The sequence below is a fragment of the Hibiscus syriacus genome, unplaced genomic scaffold (assembly GCF_006381635.1).
Source record: "Hibiscus syriacus cultivar Baekdansim isolate YM2019G1 unplaced genomic scaffold, ASM638163v2 tig00110676_pilon, whole genome shotgun sequence".
Classification (NCBI taxonomy): domain Eukaryota; kingdom Viridiplantae; phylum Streptophyta; class Magnoliopsida; order Malvales; family Malvaceae; genus Hibiscus; species Hibiscus syriacus.
The window spans coordinates 2,293,682-2,317,570 of record NW_024062820.1 but is presented as its reverse complement, the minus strand read 5'-3'; the positions used below and the strand labels follow the sequence as shown (position 1 = coordinate 2,317,570).

Genomic DNA, 23,889 nt, shown 5'->3' with positions numbered 1-23,889 from the left:
TAGTCCTATGAATATAAAGTATTCGACTATTAAAAGTTATAAAATAGTCATCCGATTATACAATATTATTTTGTCGAGTCCCTCGACTATTATAAATTATAAATGTCATCTAACTATTCATTATGTTCCAAACTCGTCCTTTTCGTTAAAAAAATTAACAGTATTCTAAGTTAGACATTAACATGTTGACTGTGATATGAGAAAATCTGATCTCAAAATCTCAAACGACTATCATATCCCAGACATCATGTTAACGTCCAAATTAGACAATAACTGATTTTTTTAACAAAAAATTGACGAGTTTAGAACAAAATGAATACTTAAATGATCATTTTATAACTTTTAATAATTGAATGACTTAACAAAATAATACTATATAGTCGAATGATCATTTTATAACTTTTAATAGTTGATAGACTTAATAAAAATTAATCTATAATCGTTAGACTATTTATATACTTTACCTACAAAAATTAATGTTGATATTGGTAAAAAAAAACAATATCAAATCATCATTATTTTTCTTTTTAAAAATATCACGTTGATCTAGATAAAACTTATGTGATTTCTAATCCGATTTTTCAATTATAAAATATAGTGTAAATAAGTGTAATGTAATATATAAATCATTTTGTTGTTAGGCAATGTTAGTTCTTCATGTTTTCTTAAGCTTCTTCCCCGTAGGAAAAACATGAGATTCAAAGAAGAAAAAGGAGCATCAAACAAGAAGAATTTGTAGTAAAAGTGAAAAAATAGAGCCACAAACAAAGGAAAGAAAAGAAACAGAGCATGCTCTGGTCATCGAAACAAAACCATGAAAGCCAACATCAAAGGAGAAGCAGATCAGCCTAAGAAAGAAAGACTTGATTCCAGATTCAGCCAAACCCTCAGAAATGTCCAAGGGTACCTCCTTTTTAACTATATTCCTATTCCTTTCTTCCTATGTTTTCTGTTTTTTCTCCTGTTCCTCAATGTTTCGAATCTGGATTCTCCTACTTGTGTTTTTCTGCAATTGGATTTAGATACACTTTTGAGAAATGTGTTCGGATCTTTCGAATTTCAATTCCAGTTATCTTGTCATGTGGAAGGATTTTCCTTTTCGTGGAGAAATTTTTATTTCCCATACCTTTTCATTTCTTTTTATTGGGTATAAATTGTTGAAGTTTGCACTCAGATTTAAGGACCCTTTCGGTGATTTAATTCAGATCCCTCAATTTCTGCTTGGTTGCGTGATCCCGGTTTCTATTTATCATTGAAGATGATTCTCTGTGTTTGAAATATTTTTCCCTCTGCATGCCTTTATTTTGGTGTATGCTGTTATTTGATTATGGCATTGTGGTTAGAGAAACATAGGAATTACTAGGAATAAAAAGAGGTTATTCCATTTCATTTAGCCTGGGTTTTCTGGTAAAGGCCGTTATGCACCTGGGAATTGGGAAGTTCCTAAAGGATGTTCTATGTGTTTTGATGTGCTGACTAGTGAGCTTGGATTTCTGAGTACAAATTGGAAAGAGATCAATGATAACATGGGCTGCAATGTTGTTTTGCTTAATGAACTCTGTCTGAGTTTAAACTTTAAAGAGGATTGGCGAAAAAGGCTTCCTCTTCGGTAAGGTTGGCTTTTCTTATTATGTCACCTCTATTAGCTCCTCCATGTGGCTTTTATGAGTGTTAGCAAACTCCTGGTGTTTTCTACTTTTTATTTTTAATAGAAATGCAACTACCCCTGTTTACCGTTTTTGTCAATTTCGAACCATACCTTTATCTAAGAGTATGTAATAATAAATTGCGTAACTAGTCCACTTTCGTGTCCATGGAATGTTCACCCAATATTTCTTTGCTTCATGGACTTATGTCTCTCACAATTATTGAGTTGAGTGCAAATAATTTTCTTTTATGCCTTTTAATAAGGTTACTTAAGGGTCGCAACATTCCTGGCAAAGTATTATTGACCAGAAGGTTGGAATCATCGGACAAATCAGGCATACAGAAACAATATCAAAGAAGTTATTCTCAGAATGATGCTGGCAGAAGTAATGACGTGGACAAATACTTGGAGGTGATGTTGAGAGTGACTATGTATTGTGTACAATAGTTATTGTATTACTACAGTACCAAAATTAATTATTGTATCAGTAGTGTGGGTTTTAATTCTTTAAAAGTCAGAAATATTGTTAACCAACCAACTTTCTTTTCATATAGGAAGGTGTCAGAAATACAGGTATTGATATAACTGTTAATAAGTTAAGAGCCTCAACCTCAAACATCGAGCATGCTGCTAGAGAAGTCAAGTCTGCAATGGGTTCAAGATCTACAGATTCTGCAAGGGTTTTGAAGTTCACGAAAGAGCTCTCACGGGAAATGGTCATAATAGGTATTATGTCTATTTTGTTACTTCAGGATGAGTTTACAATCAAATAATATCATAATATTATAAATATTTACAATTAAAGTTAAGCAAAAATTCAACTTGATTCAAATTTTATAAACTCGACTCGAAAAAATTTCAACTTTGAGTTGTAAAATTGGACTCGTTAACTCTAATAACTCGAATTTTTTTCCTCAACTTGATCAAACGCTCACCACTACCTACAAGATATGAAATCACATATCTTCAATCATATTTGATAAAAAAAATACTACTTTGGTGTTGATATGCCTACATTTCCTGTCATGTTAGAAAGAAACAAAATACCGCTTTGGCCTGACATCAATATTCTGCACTCTAATGTATGGGCCATACTCTTTCTGTTTTTTGATATCTTATATGCACTTTTGTACGTGTTAATTTGTATGAACATTTATTTTCATTTGACACTTATTGTCACTTTCTTAGTTTGATAGATAACGTGGTCTTTTCTGTTCCCTTACTTTTCTGAGTTCTAGTTTAACAATCCTTTTATTATTAGTATCATAGTGTGACTTGATCATGAGTTTCTTGTGCAGAGAGATTACGTGAACTAGCTTGGAGTGGTATTCCACCTTACATGCGCCCTGATGTATGGAGACTTCTTCTGGTAAGCTTGATGATCTAATGAAACTGTCAATTTTAGGCATCAGGAGGACTGGAACTGTATGTGAACCAATTTGTTCATCTTCTTTTCTACAAAGACTGATATTTCTTATGTTGGCCTATTATGGTTGAAATCATACCAATTCTATTGACTTACTGCTATTATACGCCCCCCCCCCCACCAAAAATAAATAAAGAAAGAAAGAAAAAGATCACATCATTATCTGAACGTAGTAGGCCACTTTTAGTGTCAGATGTTTCTTTTTAGGAGCTATTGGTTTTAGTTTGTCATTCCAGTCTACAACGTCTTCCTTTTTTTTTCTTTCTTTTTGGCCAATATATGCAATGCCTCTTAAGGTTGTTGGTTTTGTACTTTTTGTATATACTTTTTTGGCTTTCTATTCCCATACATGAAACCAATCTGGCCACTGTTTAGAGCATGCATAAAGAAGCCTATATGCCTAATATTTTATATTCAGGCTTAACAAATGAGTCATCTAAGGGACATGGTTATTTTTATTAAATTTTGGTTGCTTGTTTGAAATGAAAGTATGAAATGACAACAGGGATATGCACCACCTAATTCAGATAGAAGGGAGGGAGTTCTAAGGAGGAAACGCATTGAATATCTTGATTGTGTTGCTCAATTTTATGACATTCCAGAGACTGACCGTTCAGATGATGAGATCAATATGCTTCGTCAGGTACCTTTAACCCATACTGAATTCAAATTTCAGCCTTCTATGTCTGATTATTAACAATTGCCTTTATTCGGTTCGTTAGATTTCTGTTGATTGTCCTAGAACTGTACCTGATGTTGCCTTCTTTCAGCAAGCACAAGTTCAAAAGTCCTTGGAGCGCATTCTTTATACATGGTAAGGTATTATTTACATTGATGAGTCCAAATTTATTGATGGCTTCTTATAACATGTAATGTTTGCAATTTAAGATGTGTGAGATCCCATGTGTCGTTTTGGAGTAATGATTTTTTTCTCAACATGTATTATTTCCATTGGTGAGTCCAAATTTATTGATGGCTTCTTATAACATGTAATGTTTGCTATTTAAGATGTGTGAGATCCCATGTGTTGTTTTGGAGTAATGATTTTTTTCTCAACATGTATTATTTCCATTGGTGAGTCCATATTTATTGATGGCTTCTTATAAAATGTAATGTTTGCAATTTAAGATGCTGTGAGATCCCATGTGTTGTTTTGGAATAATGATTTTTTCCCTCAACTTCATGTATAGGGCCATTCGGCATCCTGCAAGTGGATATGTGCAGGGGATAAATGATATAGTTACACCCTTTCTGGTTGTCTTCTTATCAGAGTATTTAGACGGGAGCATAGATAGTTGGTCAATCTCTGATTTATCTTCGGCGAATATCACCAACATAGAAGCCGACTGTTATTGGTGCTTGTCACAGTTTCTTGATGGGATGCAAGACCATTACACCTTTGCTCAACCAGGAATCCAGAGGCTTGTATTCAAGCTGAAGGAATTGGTTCGGCGAATTGATGGTAATCTCTTTAGGGGCAGTCAGTTCTCTCTCTAGCATTTTTTTTGTTCATGAATTCAACCACCTTTTGCTTCATGTAGGAAATTTAAGTCTTCATCTATGTGCAGATATTTTAGTGATTCTTATATGGAAAGCTAAAGGTTGTATTATGTATGTACAGGCCCCCTCATTTTCTTACTCATACGGAGAAAGGGAAATGGTTTTATTTAGTATAGACGTTTTCTTGTGCATGCCTTTATGTCGTGTGCTTCTTTTATTTACTAAAAATCTATGTTACTTGGACTCGGGTATGAATGGCAGATATGTGTCTGTGTTTGACATGCGAATGTTTAAAGCTTATATTTTTTCTTCTAAAGCTTTTCCTTGTATTTAGAGGATCCTTGGAGGGTAATACTCAGTCATATCCCCATATCCATGTCCTCCTATGCATCAAACATGGGTACTTTATGAAAAATGAAGAGTTAAAACAGCATAACTTAAAATTATGTTTCCTTTTATACGTTCTAATTTCTTTCTCATATTAACCACTTTGTTTTGTTAATTTGTACAAGAACCTGTTTCTAGACATGTGGAGAACCAAGGACTTGAGTTTCTTCAATTTGCTTTTCGTTGGTTCAACTGTCTACTGATACGTGAGGTAAAGTTTAATCCTACCATCCAATCCATTACTTAAACTGTCTAATTATCCTGCATTTTGCAATTTTTTTACGGTTAATTGACAAACTGGTCATACTTTTATTTTTGTTTAACAGATTCCTTTCGATCTAGTAACCCGTCTATGGGATACGTATCTTGCTGAAGGCGATGCACTTCCTGATTTTCTTGTGTACTTTTTTGCCAGTTTTCTTTTAACGGTGAGCTGTGCTTTAACTTCCTTTCTACGAATATAATTCACTTCATCTTAGCCTGCATGCATTTCTGGAATCTTTAAGCGATATAGCTGCAATAGTTGTTCAAATGAAAAGATGTCTTCTTTTTCTTCTTAATTTACGCTTTTTTCTTATCCGAAAGGAAATGAGTAACTATTTCTTTGGTCCAAAACATAATGACGGCTGAAGGTGAAGAAGCTGTTGGAACAATTACATTGAGACTGAAAGACGGCATCTCACACGGCTTTATTCATAGACATAAGAGCCTGTTTTCCAGGATTGTTATGACTGCATTCTTTTTGTTATTTTCCTCTGCATTGTTTGGATTATTTCATTCGACTCCTTACGGACTCTGCTGATGACATTTGCTTCTGCAATTTGCAAACTTCAACTGATTCTTTTCCCCGACAGCGGATGCCTCGACAAATTTGTGCCCCCTTTATGATTATTCATAATCTTATCAAGTACAGAAGCTAACCGATGATCGATTTTATTGTACAATTTCAGTGGTCAGACACACTTAAGAAGCTTGATTTCCAGGAATTGGTGATGTTCCTTCAACACCTTCCAACTCACAACTGGACATATCAAGAGCTTGAAATTGTGCTTTCCAGGGCATATATGTGGCACAGTATGTTTAACAATTCTCCCAGTCACTTGGCTAGCTGAACCCCCCACATTTCATTTTTACTATTTTATTGATATATATATATTATGATCAAATGGTGGTTTAATCGAGCAATTAATGCTCAGGTTTTTGTTTTGGTAGAAGCCTAGAAATGTTATTTCTTTGTATTTTGGCTTCTAATGTCTCATATTTGTAATACCAAACGAACATTCCTTTGTACATCTACTTGAACTTAAGGAAGGGCACTTGTATAACTAATGTTCACAATTTGGACCTATGCTGTGAGCTTTGATAGGTCTATGTGTTTGACTCAAGCATTTTCTTTTGTTTTTTTTAAGTTCTCATGTTCTTAGGATGGGATCATATTACACACTGTAATTTTTTTTTACTTTTACACAGATTTAGAACCGTTAGATGAATGAAATTAAATGGATAAGATAAATGATAAAAAATGAAAAGATATTCACTTGGGAAAAAACAAGTTAACCTCAACCCTAGTTTTTATTTTTTTTCCTTTTTCCTCTTCTTTTGATCAACACAAAGGATAGACCCATTTCTAAGATTTTATTTGCCTGGACGAATATAAAAATTAGGCCTCTAATAATATGTATTGAAAAAAATTAAATTGTAAGAGTAAGAAAAAAAATATATTTGTTTGTAAATTATTTTTTCATTACGTAAAATAAATTATCTAATAAATACAGAGCTATATCATACATTTTCGGGACCCTGAGCGAAACTAAAATATAGACCTTTATAAAACGAAAGTATATTCTAATACTTTGAATAATTAATTTAACATTACGTTAATAAATCATATAAAAATGATTAAATTAGGAGCTTAAACTATAAAAGTAAAAAATATGATTGAAAAAATTAGGGACCTCAATTATAAAAGTAAAAAAGCGAGATTAAAAAATAGTACCTTAATTTTAAAGGTAAAAAGTGAGATTAAAAAAAATTAGGGGCCTAAATTATATAAGTAAAAAATGAGATTGAAAAAATTAAAGGCTTCAATTATAAAGGTAAAAGTGATTAAAAAAATCAGGAACTTAATTATAAAGGTACAAAACGAGATTAAAAATCTTAGGATTATCAATCATAAATATAAAAAATGGGATTGAAAAAAATTAAGGGCCTCAATTATAAAGATAAAATGTAGGATTACAAAAATTAAGGACCTCAATTGCAAAGATAAAACACTAAAATTAAAGAAAATTCAAGGGTTAAATTATATAAATAAGCAATAAAATAGAAAAATTAGGGGTTGTAATACCATCAAACCGATACAGGTAACTTGATTCGATATGGGGTATCACATTAGGGCCATCAGAACGACCCACCATAAAAATCAATAAAAATTAAAACTTTTATTAACCCTTTTCAAACCGTAAAACAATTTAGAAATAAAAACACAACTTCAGAAAAATTATTTACATATTAAAATAGAATTCAATAGCGTCTCAATTTAAAGAACAAATGTGACCTATATGACCCTAATTACATATGTATCGTACTCTCAAGTAGTGCCGAAGGAACTCCCATATTGATGTCAATAGCCGCACAAGATCGATTTTTAACCTGAAATGGTAAATAACAAAGTGAGCTTTGGGAAGCTCAGTAATACAATACTACCATATGAATGTTAGAGGACAAGCAAATATATGGTACAACATAAAATTTTCCTTATTGATTCAAACATCTAAAGGCTTTTGTGATGAACTGAGGTTTCACTGATATTTCTTCTGGTAATAGAGAGGGAGCTTACAGTTCAAAGGAAATGTTTAGAGGAACATATTCAGAAAATCAGAATATGACGTTTAGTGTGTTCCCATAAAACCAGAATAAATAAAATCATAGTTTAAATATAATAGTAGTTTATTTCAGTAAAACATATTTTTAAAAACACAGGATTACCCATCACCCGTATACCGATATGTAGTTCCTCATAATTGTATCCATAAGGACTTATTTTGTCTCATTGGACGTAAGAGTCAACCTAAGGGAATGCATTAGGCTTTAGAGCCTACCCAAGGAGTACCTTGGGGCCTAAGAGCTTACCGAAGGGAATATCTCAGGGCCTAAGAGTCTACCCAAGGGTCACCTTAGGTCCGTACGGATTTATTAGTTTAATCAGAGTTGAACCTTTGTACTCTATAATTCTACCCAGATAGTACCCCAGTAAAAATTAGATTGAGCAGTAAAATGTAATATCAACATCATGATCTTGTAGAATCTCGTAAAAGTGACAATGAAATTTATTTAAATCACATAATTCCTCTTCATCCGTACACCAAATTGTAATCCTCTAGAACTGCATCTATAAGGACTTATCATATACCCATCGAGTATAAGAGCCAACATAAGGAAGTGTCTTGGGGTTTTAGAGCCTACCCAAGAGAGTACACCTCGGGGCCTAAGAGCCTACCTAAGAGTCACCTTAGGTCTGTAAGAATTTACTAACTTGATAAGAGATGAATCTCCATACTCTAGATCATACCCAGAAAGTATCCCAATAAAGTAGTTCAGGTAGTAAACAATAATTTTATGATTCATAAATCAGGCATATTACTTTTTTTAGTAAAATAAGCAACCAGAGAGCATAATTTAGGCAACCATAGTTTATAAACGGTAACCAATAAATCAATATATCCATCAGTAAAAACCATTGTAAATTAACTATATATCAATGCGTAATTTCAATACAAATAAATGGTCATTTAGTACGCAGGGAATACATTAGAGGATTCATATATTTTTTAGATGCACTTGATATTTATCAAGAAGGGAAAATATAAAACTTATATACATTGATCAATTTCAGAATCGAGGTCCCTATTACAAGGGTTCGGTTACTAACATATCTCATCAAACATTTAGAAAATGATTCAGGACCATTTAGAATTTGGGTGCATCCGAAAGATATTCAGGAACCTTTACATTAGAAGTATTTAATATTCAGATATAAAAAAATCATCATTCAAACTACCAGGGGCAATTTATATATTTTGATTCATGAAGGAATCTTATTAACTTAATCCAATTAAAACGATGATTTAGAGTATCCAAGATTTATATCCATTTATCAGAATTTTGAGTCAGATTAGACTACTCATATCCCAACAATGGGATACTTGTCAATCATTCAGATCGAGATCTTTCACGAATATTCACCTCTTAGTACCGACTACACTAGCTGAACGGATCTCTTGTAGAATCAACATTGAACAAATCTTCAGAAGACGAACATGTATTCCAATGATGTTTAATAGATTTTTTATTGCAATAGTATCCAAAATAACCGATGTGTTTGGGTCGTGCTCCAAAGATGTGTTTCCAGAATCTATCCATTGACATCCACTTATTTTTAGGTCATGAGGGTGTTTACAATATTTTAATACTCGAAGTTATTTTAGTCACTTCTGAGCTAAAGGGTATTTCGACCATTTTGAGGTCTAAGGGCATTTTAGTCATTTTCTTTGATTCAATCATATCATATGCATTAATCAGTTACCAACATGTATCATAAAACATGCATAGGGTAGTAAAGTATTACCTAAATTTTTGTGTTATATCGATCTACCATTTAAATTCCATTCGACTGCCATTGAACTTGATTTTAACGTCCCATAATATATCGGATGCATGGTAACACAAATTGCATCAGAAGTAGAACTTAAACGTGATAATCAAATCGAATTAAAAGGTAAAACGCTGAAAAATAATTTAACGGGTTCGAATTTGATGAAACGAATCCAAAAACACGTTCATTACGTCAACAAACCCAAAACATATCTTTTTCAAAAATAGTGAACTATCTAGGACCTCGTTATCCCTGAATTCGGACTTACTAACTATTAATCCAAGCTTCCAATCTCTCTCCTAAACCCAGACCATTTCTATTAACAATCTCCAAAACCACGTGCGCCTACCATTCTTTCATTTCTTATTTTCTTTTCTGTCCTTTACCTTTCTTCTCCCGTAAGCTCTCAAATCTCCACACCTGAACAATTAATTGCTCAGTGCACCCCTAATAGCCAAAAATAAAATAAGAAGTATAATTTTAATGTAAAACGAAAAATAATTTTAAAATTATCAATATCATTGTTGAATTTTTAACGATGGATAACCAATAAAATTAAAATGTAATATTAAGTATAATTTTAAAGAAAAAAAATTAAATAATCAAAACAAAAATAAAATAATAGATAGATAGATGACTAAATAAATAATTTTTTATTTTTTATTTATATATAAATTCTATAATTTTGGGCTCTGGGCAAGTGCCCCTCTTATCATGCCCAAATACGAGTCTGACAAAGGAGAGGTCTCAACTGGAAGAACATGTTCTGTTGAATTAAAATCTTAATTGTTGATATATATAATGTATAATACTATTATAAAGTATGATATAAAATTAAGCGACCAATCATGTTACATGTATCATAGGTATTAAAGTCCAAAATTCTCAATATTGCTTGTTATGAGACCACTGTTCATAGTTCAGTAGCTTAAAATTTTGCATCAACAAAGTGATTTCAGTGATTAAGAATTTTTTTTTTCTCGCTATAGGTCCTGAGTTCGAACATCGATAGGAGTATGAACATTCATTACAAATCTGTTAAGGGTCTTTGAACATATATTACCCCTTATATTCACACCAAATGTATAAAAAATAGTTAAAATTTTGCTATTTTATATACTTTTCGTATTTTTTATTGATAATTTATTAGAACCTTTAAAAAAATTTAATTTCATTCACTCTTAAAATTTTAAAAGTTTGTCTCTTAAACATAAAATAACGTGTCCATCGGAAGCTTAACTCACAGAAAATTTCAAAACCAGCTTGGACTTCCAGAGAGGAGCCATGTGTACCCTAGTTTTTTATTATTCAAAAATATATAGGGAAAACATGTATTTAGATCTTTAAATTTTGGTTTATTTTTATTTTGCCTCCAAATTTTAATTTATTTTGATTTTGTCCCTCTCATTTTATATTGTTAGATATACCTTGGCCCTTAAATTAGAATTCTCGCTGCGTCCATGTGAACTTCTATTTTGTTTGATAAAACCAAAAAGCGTAATGAGTAGTAAAATAAAAGTTTCAAATATTGACATTCAAGCCTCAATCTTCAAAGATAATCTTCATTGCTCAAACTCCCAATCGTTCAAACAACTCATGCTTTGACACATTCAAAACCCTAAACCTTTTACATCTTCCTTCCTAGCAAAAACCATATACCAAGCCCCATTTTCACATAGTTTTTCTTGGGTAAATTACGTCATATCACATCATCTTTCACGTATGGATCGTCACATCAATATAGCAAACTATCACGTGTAAGAAATACACCTAGTTTTTGTTTTCTTTTCCATTGTATGCGTGTATGACTTTTTCAAAACTCCATGGTCAACACGAAATCTCTTAAAAAGCCAACTGAGAAAACCCAGGCCAATATATTCAAACCATTTTACGTACTCTAGTCCAATTCTAGAAACCTTGCCTATATATACCCCATTTCGCTTCCATGCTTCATACACCAACAACAAAAACGTTCATAACTATAGCTTCCAGGAAATACAAAAAGAAAGAAAGTTACAGTTTGAGCTTTCAGTTGGAGAAAAAACAGTCTTTCTCAAAGATGAACAGCAGAAAATTAAGCAGCCTTTTGATCATTTTGGTCATCTCAGTGGCCATTTTGAGCCATGGTGGAGTGGAGGCGACGAGAGTTTTAGGTGAGGATTTTGCAAGAGCCAATCATTTGGATACGTACTCGTCGGTGTACGAGAAGGCCAAGTTCACCATGTCGTGCTGGCTCGAGCGGTTGGCTTCTGGTCCCAGTCCTAGAGGACCTGGTCACTAGATGTCTGCAAATCCAGTTAAGGATCAATATTCAGACTAGAAGGAAGTTTTTTTTTAATATGGGGTAAATATAAGGCAATATTGTTTAAAGATAGCTCTCAATAATTTGAGATTGAACGCTCGTATTCCTGATATTCCTGATGCTCGAATACAAGACCTAAATAAATAACAACAATTTTTTTGCTAGATACCGAGGGGTTTGGTTGAGAGTTATATTATTGTTTTATTTTCTTTCTTTGATTATAGGTAGGTTCAAGTTGTATAATGCAGCTTCAGCATATTGCACATAGAACTATATATATGTGCAAATGTAAATCTACAAGTGATAAAGTTTTTCTTCTTACGACAGAAGTTGCCATTCGGAATAAAGAAGATAGTTTTAGGGCTGAATATTCGGTTGACTCACGTCAACAAATTTCGAGTTAGTTAAATTGAAGAGTTCTATTTTATTATAACTTTAACTTTATTTGAATGTTTTTTAGTTGAGTCGAGTTTATAAAATTCAAGTTAAGTCGAGTTATTCGAGTATCTATTTAAATTTAATTATAAATATTTATAATATTAGGGTACTAATTGATTTCAATTTAAATGGTTATCTATAACCATATACATTAATATACATACATATATATTTTTTCATATTTTTTATTTGTGATATACATATATCATATAGAGTCGAGAGACTTAACTCGAAGTTAAAAAAATTTATAAATTAATGTGACCACATAATTTGTATTTCTTAATAATATTATTGTTTGGATAAAAATCTTATAATTTTTTATTATCAATTAACTCAATTTAGTTATTTAAAAAATCTTATAATTTAGTTATTTAAAAATCATATTAATTAGGGTAAAGTATGTGTTTAGTACCTAAACTATTAGTTTTTGTATGTTTTATAAAAACTAAATGTTATGCATGCATTTTAAAAAAATTAAAAGTTTAGGTATTAAAACGAAAACTGATAGTTTAGATACTAAACGTAAAATTTACCCTAAACTGCGTGCATGACTTTTTTTCAAAATTCCATGGTCAACAAGCACCCTCTCAAAAAGCCAACTGCCAAAACCCTAAACCAATATTATTTAAACCATTTTACTGGAGTCCAACTCTATCAGCCTTGCCTATAATACACACACGCACACCCCATTTCGCTTCCATGCTTCATACAACAGCATTCAAAGTTCAAACTAGCTTTCAGTAAATACAAAAAGAAAGAAAGTTATAGTTTGGAGAAACAAAAAACAGTGTTTCTCAAAGATGAATAGCAGAAAATTAAGCAGCCTTTTGATCATTTTGGTCATCTCAACGGCCATTCTGAACCATGGTGGAGTGGAGGCGACGAGAGTTTTAGGTGAGGATTTTGCAAGAGCCAATCATTTGGAAACGTACTCGTCGGTGTACGAGAAGGCCAAGCTCACCATGTCGTGCCGGCTCGTGCGGTTGGCTTCTGGTCCCAGTCCTAGAGGACCTGGTCACTAGATGTCTGCAAATCCAGTTATGGATCAATATTCAGAACAGAAGAAAGTTTTTTTTTTTAATATGGGGCAAGTATAAGAGGCAGAACTGTTTAAAGATATAACTCTTAATCATTTGAGATCGTACGCTCACACCCTAAAATTCTTGGTGCTCGAACCCGAGACTTCAAGGAATAACAATAATTCCTTTAAGGTAGCTTGGTTGAGAGTTATATTATTGTTTTATTTTATTTCTTTGATTATAGGTAGGTTCAAGTTGTGTAATGCAGCTTCAGCATATTGCACATAGAACTAATATATACGTGCAAATGTAAATCTACAAATGATAAAGTTTTTCTTCTTTATGACCAAAGTTGCCATTCGGAATAAAGAAGATAATGTTAGGGCTGAATATTCGGAATAAAGTATTTATTTAAATTTAATTAGAAATATTTATAATGTTGTGGTACTAACCGATTCCAATTTAATCGGTTATCTACAACCATATATAATATACAGAAGTATATATATATTTCTTTATTTTTTTATATGTGATATACATATATTATACATAGTTGATAGGTTCGACTCGAACTTAAAAGAATTTATAAGTTAATGCGACCAAATAATTTATATTTCTTAATAATATTATTGTTCGGATAAAAAATAGAACAATATATATCACTAATCGATTTTATTAGTCGAGTGGTAAAAATATTTATATTAATTTATCTTAAATAAGTTTAAATTCTGACATTTATATTTATCTAAAGAATATAAAAATATATCCCTATAATAAAAAAAAATTATTTTCAAGGAGTATAATTTCATTTCAAAAATAGGAAAATAAAAATTCATACAATTCCTTAAGAATGCTATGCTTGATATACTCACATATGTTTAATGTATTGTACCAAATAATTTTTACATTAATTATTTCCAATACTTTGAAATATAATTTTATGTAAGGGTAGGTGGATCAAATCAACAAATAAATAAATAAATCTTAATTCACTTTTAAAATTTATTTAATATTCTTTATTAGTTGAAATCGAATTAATAATCGAATTAAAATATGACAAATGATTTGATTTTTCACTTTAATTAAAGATAAAAAGTTTATAATTTTTTATTATCAATTAATTCATTTTAGTTATTTAAAAATAAACTAACATTGATGAAGATCTCAACAGTCAAATTCAACACTTTCACATATAATATATAAATGGGTAAATCACACGTTTAGGATCTCGACTATCAGTTTTAGTCAATTTTAGTACTTAAACTTTATTTTTTTTTTTCAAAACAATATATGAAGTTTAGTTTTTATTTCATTTTAATAATTCGCCGTTAAAAACTTTAATTTTTGTTTTATTTTAGTATCATGTTCAAAATTTAATATTAAGTTTTGATTTTTTTTATAAAAAGTTTATGGACTAAAACGGATCAAAACTGATAGTTTAGATGCTAAACGCATTAGGTTTTTAACAGTGGTATACTAAAATGAAATGAAAACTAAATATTATGTATGATTTTAAAAAAATAAAAGTTTAAATACTAAAACAAACCAAAACTGATAATTTAGATACTATATACGTAGTTTATCCTATTTTAAATAAACAGTGATTTATTTCTGTTGTCATTTTGCCGAAGCACTAGCCAACCAACCAACCAACGAAATTTTGGTCGATTTCAATATTTCCAACTTTGGGGCCTTTATTAAATTTCTCAAGTCTCAACTGAATCCCAATTCTGACCCTATCTTTTTCTCAAAATAACAAAAGTAGCCTTCATAGGCTCTACAATCCAATCAATGAAACAAAAGGGTCAAACATGAAACAAGGAAATCTGAAATGAAAACTGTATCTGCCACTGACAAATTCCAAATAGCTATGACTTGGCACAAAAATTCTGGGTCAACACGATTAGGCGGTCCTAAAAGGCTCACGTTTGATATTTTCAGCTGTTCTAACTAGACTTTGTACACCTTTGTTTTTCCTATATGAACCATTCCGTTCATAGTTTGTTTCATTCACAATATCATAATTCGTGTTAAGATACTCTTAACCACCTTTTTCTGGTGTTTAGAGTAATGTTTGGGAAGATAGCAGAAAGCAAAGTACCCTTTTGATCATCTCTGTCATCTCACTGGCAGTGTTGAGCCCTGCCAGTGTTGAAGCGGCCAGAGTTTTATCGGAAGATTTCACCGACGTAAACCACTTGGATACTTACTCGTTGGTTTACCACAACCATATCGTGTTGGCTCCAGCGGTTGGCTTCGGGACCTAGTCCTAAAGGACCTGTTCACTAGCAAACCTCCCTCATCCCCCATGGAAGTTTATAACATAGAGACACACCCATCACTTGATATTGTCAAGTTCTTTTATTTTTTTAGATTGAGATATTCTGCAGTTCTGTTAATAGCACAAGTGTAAACGATGAACACGATTCTTTGATTTTATTTGACGTGATTATATGGTCTCATTTTTCTGCTTCTTTGAGGGGCATAGAATGATTAATAACAAGAATTCCTCGGAGATTTTTGTTGTTTTTATTTTTAAAGTAAACTGAGAAAATAAAATTTAGAATGATGTTACCTACTAGTTAAACATAACTAACCGATCACATATTATAATCATGTGGAATTTTTAAATGAAACCCAAACTCAAAAATAAAAACGTTAGGGATTAACAAAACTGCAAACGCATATTACACATGTAAGAAATGACGATTAAAAAACGGTTTTTAATAACTAAACTTTGACAGATATGAATGAAAATTGTGTACTACATAAAAAGGAAAGAAAAGGAAAAAATAGTACATCAGAGTATACATAGATTTTTATGGTACAGACAGTTATCAATTGAGCATCAAAATTCTTCACTATATATCAGCTTCTCTCTCCCTCATAAGTTATTATTAGCAAATCAAATAAAGCTTGAATCACACTAACCTATGTCGAAAGGAGCTTTGACTGCTAAGTTTAGTAAACAGCTGAAGCATTTCCACCTACCCGCTTCGGCTTCCTCCACAAACCAACATAATTGATGTCAAAAGAGGGGAGCTCTTCAAGATAGTGAGACCCCATATCTTCATGGGAATGCTTCATCTCTTGGCTAATTGTAAGTAAAAGTGAAGCGTTTCCGAATGAATGCTACAGGGACATTTAGCCCTCGATGTCCTATGCTTTCAACACGAATCTGGTTCTCTACAAGCTTTCATCTCTTATCGTCCAAACCATCAGTTACCAGCCACCTATATCACTTAGGTTATCACCATCCTTTTTCTTACCCACCTATATGAACTAGTTTCTTTTGATGATTGAAACAATTCAAGCACTCGAGGTTTCAAGTACACATATACAAAGCTCTATTACCATGGTTTTCCAAAGCCTAGACACCCCTAAAATCCAGAGAAGCAACAGCTCTTCTCTAGGTGGTTCTGGCTTTCAAATGATAAATGATTTCAAGTGTTCTTTGATTAAGCTTCCCCTATACCTGCTTCAGCTTCATCCAAGCTATGAACATACTCATGCAGCAAGTAGTCACAAAGCTCCAAAAGCTGATCAGCGAGAGGAGGAATACCAGGATTACGACCGTCATTGTAGATATGAGCATTGTAGGCAATCTGCCACACATCATGCCTAAAGTCTTCTCGATCTTTGTATTCCATCCTCTTAACCTTGTCCCTTATTGTGGACAAATCCATTGGGTGCTTTACAATGTTCAGGTAGTCAGGGGCCTCCTTCTTGGACACTGGTTTTAAGAACAGAAAGGACACCTCAGTATTATCTCTAAGTGTTTCTACAATCCGCTCTAAGATGTTGGCCAGACCAACCTGGAGGGCAATCAATTGAAGAATACAATAAGCAGGGAACTAGAAGGATTAATAGTAAATAGGAAAGACATATTAAGTAAGATTTAGTAGCAGATATACATGCACCAAAATTATTTAGTTATCTCATTACATAATCTTACTGCTCCATAGCTTTCTCATTCCATATTCTTTTTTTCTCAGATGATAAAATTTCACAGGGCACATCAGAAAACTTATCATGAAAGAGTTCAATCATCCAAAAGTCACATGCAAGCATGCAGCCAAGCAGCTAGACAGCAGCAATGCTTGCTCATCTTGTTACAAACATAAGATACAGAAAATTCACAGAAATTGAAGATTTCTTTTCAAATGAGCACATAAATTTCTTTTACAGTTCATTGAAAAATGTAAATATCCTTGGCGTCCATTCAAACATGAAAACAAATTTGCATCAAATATAGACTCTCACCTTCTAAACTATCTATCAATTATTATGCTTATTATGGTTCAATCAAGTTAAGCTCTTAAATCTATTACAACAATTTATAGATTTTTCTTTTCAAATAAAATATTTCAATACCTTTTTTTTCATAATAATTTAATTTAAATATACACTTGAAGATATCAATAAATGAATCATGATGATATGTGGGCTCAGATCATCTGTGCATTATAAAAACAGAATTGTGATTATAAAGATATTAATACAACTACATTATCAATTTAATAATTTATAGTCTATTATATTTTATGCACATACTAAAAGAAAATAACGATGAGATTTTAATCTTAAGCAATTAACTAACAGCAGCCTTAAAGAACAAAAATTCAATTATAATTCCCCAGGATCAACGTCTGATGAGCCTAAACTCAATTTCAATGATCCCAGCAGAGTTTGGCACATGTACCATCATGAGTTGTAAAGGAGTAAAAAATTAAAAGATGAACCAGGACAAACGAAAGCAACGAAGGAAAAATGTCATTACCTCTCCCCCTCTGCGTCGCTTTGTTGGAGGAACACACACTGCAGAATATCGTCCTAACTCAACAGGTTTCCTTTTTGCTCCTCGATCTCTTTCCACCACTCTTCTGTCATTTCTTCTTGTCCTGTAGTCTTCTAAATAATCATCTTTTATTTCAGCCTTTTTCTTCTTCTTTTTCTTAGCTTTTTGGCGTTCCTCTTCCTCCCTCTCTCTTCGAATGTCCTCTGTGTATCTTGTGATCTCAGCAAATCTTTCTCGCTCTTCCAGCAGTCTCATTTCTTCCTCATAGAGCTTCCTTGCCCTGTCTTCTCTTATTCTCTCCACATTTCTCCTTTTCTCTTCCTCTTCCCACAATCTTCTCTCCCCTTTAGCTTTCCGCCTTTCTTTTGGTTCCGTTAATCGCAAGCTTTCCTTCTTCCCATGCTTTTCAAAGCTTGACAATTCCACTATCTTTTTTGTTTTTCTGTACTCAGGATAAGTGCCCCCCTCTTGACTAAGTTGATCCATATCAGAAATTTCCTTTGGTCGCTTGATTATAATTTTTTTGTGAGGTTGTTCTTTATCAGCTGGTGGGCGAATGACAACAGAGGGTTTATGGGGTTCAACTTGGTCCCTCTCCATATTTGCTGGTGGCTTTATAACAATAGATTTCTTATGAGATTCAGCTTCCATTTGATGCCGTATAACAATGGGCAACTCAACTTGCATTTCATCAGGCTTAGCCCTGTTTGAAATAATTATTTTATTAACCTTTGCAGCAGATTTGGTTCCATTTTCTGGGTCAGAAGAGACTGGATGGTCGGAACTTTGTGTGCCTCCAGAAGCAATTTTATCAGACATCTTATCAGTAGAGCATTTGAACTTCAATGGAAGCGCTTTTGCATTTGAACTAGATTTTTCACCCTCTGAAGCTTCTACAACTGCTATCTTTGTTGCACTTTTAGTTATGAGCTTCTTTTTCATCATCTTCAACCGGGACTGACCCGAGGGTTCCAGCGAAGTTGATTTGCCTGGAGTTTTTTCCATATCAGTAGCTTCAACCTGCATTTCTGGATCTTCTCCATACTTGGGGCAGTTCTTGTTGGTCCTCATGTGTCCAAGCTAGTTCACCAAAAGATAATGGTTGATTATATACTCCAAGAAAATCAAAACTCAGGAGTCACACTATCTTGATAAGTTGCATACCTGACCACAAGCTCCACAGACAAAAGTCTCTCTTGATGATTTCTTCTCCTTGAACAACTGATTTAATACAAGAAAGTGAAGTGGTTTAGAATAACAAGATTTCTAATGTTCTAAACAACACAAGCATACAAAGAACAAATGCTGAAGGACTTCCCAGGTTGAAATACAAATGAAAAGAAATTCAAAAAGAACGCTCATGCAACATCTAACAGGATATAGGCGGTATTTAAAAATAAACAAGCTCACTTGTCTTTCCATTAAAAGAAGATAAAAAAAGGAAAATGGTGAAGGGGAGAGCCCACTTGCCTTGACATTGTCTCCCAATATTTTGACTTTAGTTAATGGTCCTGTGCTGGGCATACCATTCTTTTTCATTCCTTTCAACTTTCCAGACAGGCTTCCCTTAAAACTTCTACTTTCAATCTGCCATCAAAGAACACCTCGGTCATTAAAACCATTTTGCACCTTGGACATGGGCGAAAGTTGCATAGACTAAACAGAATCTGTCAAAACAGGCCATATGTTTAATCCTCATAATTAAGGTAACCAGTCTTACATCCTTTGAATCCTTAACAAGATTCTCATTTGTAGTATATGACCCACTAGTTTGAGCAGCACGAACAATCTGCTTGGGAGTTATGCTTGCTTTCTTTACACCTAAACTCTCAACGCCCATACGTGGTTGTAAGCCAAAAGTCAACCCAGTATACTCTGCAACAGCTTTATTTTTCTTCTTCTTTTTCTTCTTTTGGTCATCCTCATCTAACATGAAGAGTAGTTGGCTAATTACTTGAATCATAAATACCTTTCTCCCAACAAAATATTCAGATGATAAAAGGAAAACACACTACAATAAATTTCCTGACTCGCTACTATGGATTGTGCAAAATAAACATTAACAGGCAAGCAAGAAAAGTTGGATAAATTACATGGACTTGAGCTAACTTTAAAGAACCAACACTCAATTTAAAAAGTTAAATTTAATAGTCATTTTAGCAATAAATGTTATTCCGATGAAATATAGGTAATTATTACAAACATATTTGCTTCATAAGACTAAGGTTTTTTATTTTTTCCCCTTTTTTCAGCAAAAGCAATAAGAGAAAACACTGTTGGGATGAAACAATTCATACCATCCATGAGTAAACGGCATAACTCAGCAGCCTCCTCAGCTTCATCTTCAATTTCTTCTTCTGCTTGAGCCTTATATGGACGTCTTCTCATCTTGAGCCCCTTAACAGCATCTGCTTTGTCAACCTTGTTATCGTTATCACCTTCTTCCCCTTCTTCAAATTCCTCTGCGTCAAGCAAAATTTCTAGATCGCCAGCAAAGGAATCAAGATCACTATTTGCCTCGGAATCACTTTCATTTTCTTCACCATCAACAGCTGAAAGAGACTGAATTTGTCGATCCCATATTTCCTGACATTTTTCCCTGGTTTGCTGTTGTAACTGAAGAAAGGACATCCGCTGTCCCCGTGCATACTTGCTTATAGTTGTTGGATCAACCTTGACTCCTGATGCAGCTTGTTCACTTGAAAGTTTGCGTATCATAGCAATACGGTGCCACCTAGTTTGTTTTGCAATCACTTCATCAGGAACATTAAACTTCAAAAGAACCTGGTAAAAAGAAAAAGCAGTTAAGAAACAACATATATGAATCAAAGAATTTATAGAAGATCTGTAAAAACCTACAAGGGAAACAAGTCAACCATTTTTTCTCCAATTTATTCAGAAGAGACATTGTTCAAAACATCTAATCACGGCAGCAAAAATTAGCTGAACTCGGTTTAAACTAGACCAGCACCTATGTTACATAAAGGTCCACTTAGGAGTTATGACGAGGACAAAAGATGTAACTGATGGTCTGTGTCTTGTACAACAAATTTAGATTCCCTTACTGACAAGAAGATTTCTCTAGAAACTATATTATAAAACCCAACACCTCCTTCTTCCTCTTCAGAAAAGCAAAAAGGAGAGAATGCAGAAAGCAAAAGCTGTTGCCTTAGCAAAATAGATAAAAGGTTGCAATGTTCACATCATCAATTCAAATATTTTTGCAGTAAATTTAAAATTTTCCTTTGTTCCTGAACTGATAACAATTCAAAAATTTCATACTTGAATGTTTTATTCCAATACTATTGACATTTCAGCATACACAGAAAACAATAAAACAAAAGGTGATTTTTTTTTTTTTTTGATAGGAATAGGAAGCCTCGTTAAAAACCTCCCTCATAGTTGACCCTTTCCTAATAGAAAGGATCAAGTAGTGGAGGGAGGAAAAGAGTGCCTCATTTTATTACCAAACCAGATTACATAAGACTTAACAATACAGCAGATGCTTTTACATTAGACTTAACAACTTCTGCTACTTCAAGAACCTACAGCCATAGGAAAATGAACTATAACTAAAACATACAATCAACCGATCCCCTGCTTTGCTAAACTATCTGCCTCCCCATTACAAGACCTTGGAATTAACCTAATTAAAACCACCTTTTCAGAAAGGATCAACAGAATTTCTCTAACAAGAGGCAACATGAAAACTGGTGCCAAAGACGGGGTGTGAATCCACTCCACTGCTGACTTACAATCACTCTCAACAACCAATCTACTAGCAGCATACCATCTTGAAGCTAGAAAAATTTCGATGCCTCTTTTAATAGCCTTTAACTCTGCAACTGGTGGGGGACCTTGACCAATATTCTCTGAAAAAGTCAAAAGAGTGCAGCAATTCCAGTCCCTTAAAATGCCTCCAATACCTCCAATCGAGTCATTTAACCTAACAGCTCCATCAACATTCATCTTTAAGAAATCAACAGGTGGAGGAAGCCAGCCAATAACAGAATAATCTTTAGGTTTAGGAACAGAAATACCATCAGCTAGTGATGGATCCCCAATTAGCAGATCTTCCTGAATAGGGAATTTAGGATACTTGGCTAGGAACCATTTAGATAACCTAAATCTCACAAGGAAAAAGAGAGACAGCCTATCAAGGTTTAAACCTTCAAACACAATCGCATTCCTTGCTTTCCAAATAGACCAAAAAACGACTCCCGGGATAAACTTCCAAATCAATGAATTCAACCTCAAACTCCCCCACGAATTAAGTAAGGAAGGAGGGTCCTGTGGTAGCACAATAGACAAGTCCCAGAAGCTTGCCAGTTTATTCCATAGTTCCCAAACTACAAAACACGAAATGAATAAGTGTTGCACAGATTCCTCATGTTCCTTGCAAAAAGGACAGAGTATATCTTCTTCTAAGGACATTCCTCTTTTAACTAACTCCATTTTAACTGCAACCTTCTGATGAGCTAACTGCCATAGGAAGGCTTCTACACGAGGCGGAGACAAACCCAACCACACCCCTTTTGACCACAACTCAATACCCCCAACTTCCTTACCAAGAGCTTTCCTGCACGATTTCACTGAGAATAACCCATCACCACTTGCTGACCAAGAGAGAAAATCTTCAACCGAATCAGTGAGTTTTATTTCCTTTAATTTCATCATCAGATCCAACCATTGTTCCAATTCCCAATCAAACAAATTCCTCCTAGTAATAATGTTCCACTGCCAACCATTCAACTCAAAGCTTCCAAAATCAGCAACCCTACCCCATTTGTTAGTTGAGAGTGCAAAAATTCTAGGGAAAAGAATTTTTAAAGGAACCCCATCCACCCATGGATCAGTCCAAAAAGATATGGACTTACCATTGCCTACTTGCAACTTCGAAAAAGATCTAAGACACTCACCCGCCGAATCATTCTTCAAAAAATTATTAGCAATACTTCTCAAATTCCAAGAAGATTTTGGAGAAATGACCTTACTAATAGACATAGTATTACTACTAATATTATGCTTACTACATAGCACTCTTTTCCATATGGAATCCTTTTCATTTGCGAACTTCCACACCCATTTCCCCAATAATGCCCGATTAGAAAGATTCAAGTCAAGAACCCCAAGGCCACCACTGTTCATTGGTTTGCAAACTGTATCCCAACTAACCCAGTGGATCTTCCTTTTTTCCGCACTGTCACCCCATAAAAATCTGGCCATTAAGGAGTTTAATTTATTCCCAACTTTGCAAGGCATTTTAAAGAAAGATAGGAAAAATGTTGGCAGGGAAGTCAACACTGACTTTAATAGAACTGTCCTGCCAGCCAAGGACAGAGAAGAAGCTTTCCACCCAGCTAGTTTTGAATTGAAATTTTTAAGGACAGGATCCCATAAAGCTTCAGAATTCTTCTTAGCACCGATTGGAAGACCCAAATAATCTGCGGGAAAACGATCAACAGAACAGCCCACTTCCACTGCCCAGTCTGATAAAATATCCTCATCAACGTTGACACCATACAGTTTACTCTTCTTTAAGTTTAGATGCAACCCTGCCATTATACTGAAAATCCTCAACACCCTTTTGACATTTTTAATCTGAGTAAGTGAAGCTTGGCAAAAAATGATGAGATCGTCGGCAAATTGAAGATGAGATAACCGAAGTGAATCCGCAGAATTCCCAATCACAAAACCTTGGAAAAGTCCTTTGTCAA

At 33.5% G+C, this 23,889-nt stretch overlaps 2 protein-coding genes across 4 annotated transcripts in view; one reads left to right on the top strand and one right to left on the bottom strand.

Annotated features, from left to right (window-relative positions):
* Nucleotides 1-627: 627 nt before the first annotated feature.
* Nucleotides 628-23,196, top strand: LOC120137889 (GTPase-activating protein gyp1-like). 3 transcript variants are annotated; one of them, XM_039153527.1, is made up of 12 exons: nt 629-903; nt 1,912-2,059; nt 2,203-2,374; nt 2,947-3,017; nt 3,580-3,717; nt 3,797-3,888; nt 4,265-4,536; nt 5,087-5,172; nt 5,288-5,389; nt 5,912-6,073; nt 22,558-22,567; nt 23,185-23,196. In XM_039153527.1, exons 1-10 carry the CDS (start codon nt 815-817, stop codon nt 6,071-6,073), a joined length of 1,332 nt encoding a protein of 443 aa, XP_039009458.1. In that variant the 5' UTR covers nt 629-814; the 3' UTR covers nt 22,558-22,567; nt 23,185-23,196. The 3 variants fall into 3 exon arrangements, with proteins under 3 accessions (XP_039009459.1, XP_039009458.1, XP_039009457.1); XM_039153528.1 differs by lacking the exons at nt 22,558-22,567; nt 23,185-23,196 and having other exon boundaries at nt 628-903; nt 3,845-3,888; nt 5,912-6,342; XM_039153526.1 differs by lacking the exons at nt 22,558-22,567; nt 23,185-23,196 and having other exon boundaries at nt 5,912-6,342.
* LOC120137888 (transcription initiation factor TFIID subunit 1) overlaps nt 16,158-23,889 on the bottom strand; it is a 29,541-nt gene continuing 21,809 nt past the window's right edge. Inside the window, exons 16-21 of the mRNA XM_039153525.1 lie at nt 20,470-20,956; nt 19,893-20,098; nt 19,643-19,759; nt 19,337-19,393; nt 18,155-19,252; nt 16,158-17,189 (exon numbers count right to left, since the gene is read on the bottom strand). Coding sequence (XP_039009456.1) covers nt 16,833-17,189; nt 18,155-19,252; nt 19,337-19,393; nt 19,643-19,759; nt 19,893-20,098; nt 20,470-20,956 — 2,322 coding nt within the window. The 3' untranslated portion in view covers nt 16,158-16,832. The remainder of the gene's footprint in view (nt 17,190-18,154; nt 19,253-19,336; nt 19,394-19,642; nt 19,760-19,892; nt 20,099-20,469; nt 20,957-23,889) is intronic.

Bases quoted from the DNA above. Each gene is read 5' to 3' on its own strand.
- LOC120137889 (XM_039153527.1), top strand. From the start codon at position 815: ATGAAAGCCAACATCAAAGGAGAAGCAGATCAGCCTAAGAAAGAAAGA. The intron at 2,060-2,202 runs GTGATGTTGAGA...CTTTTCATATAG, and splicing joins ACGTGGACAAATACTTGGAG to GAAGGTGTCAGAAATACAGG. The intron at 5,390-5,911 runs GTGAGCTGTGCT...GTACAATTTCAG, and splicing joins TTGCCAGTTTTCTTTTAACG to TGGTCAGACACACTTAAGAA.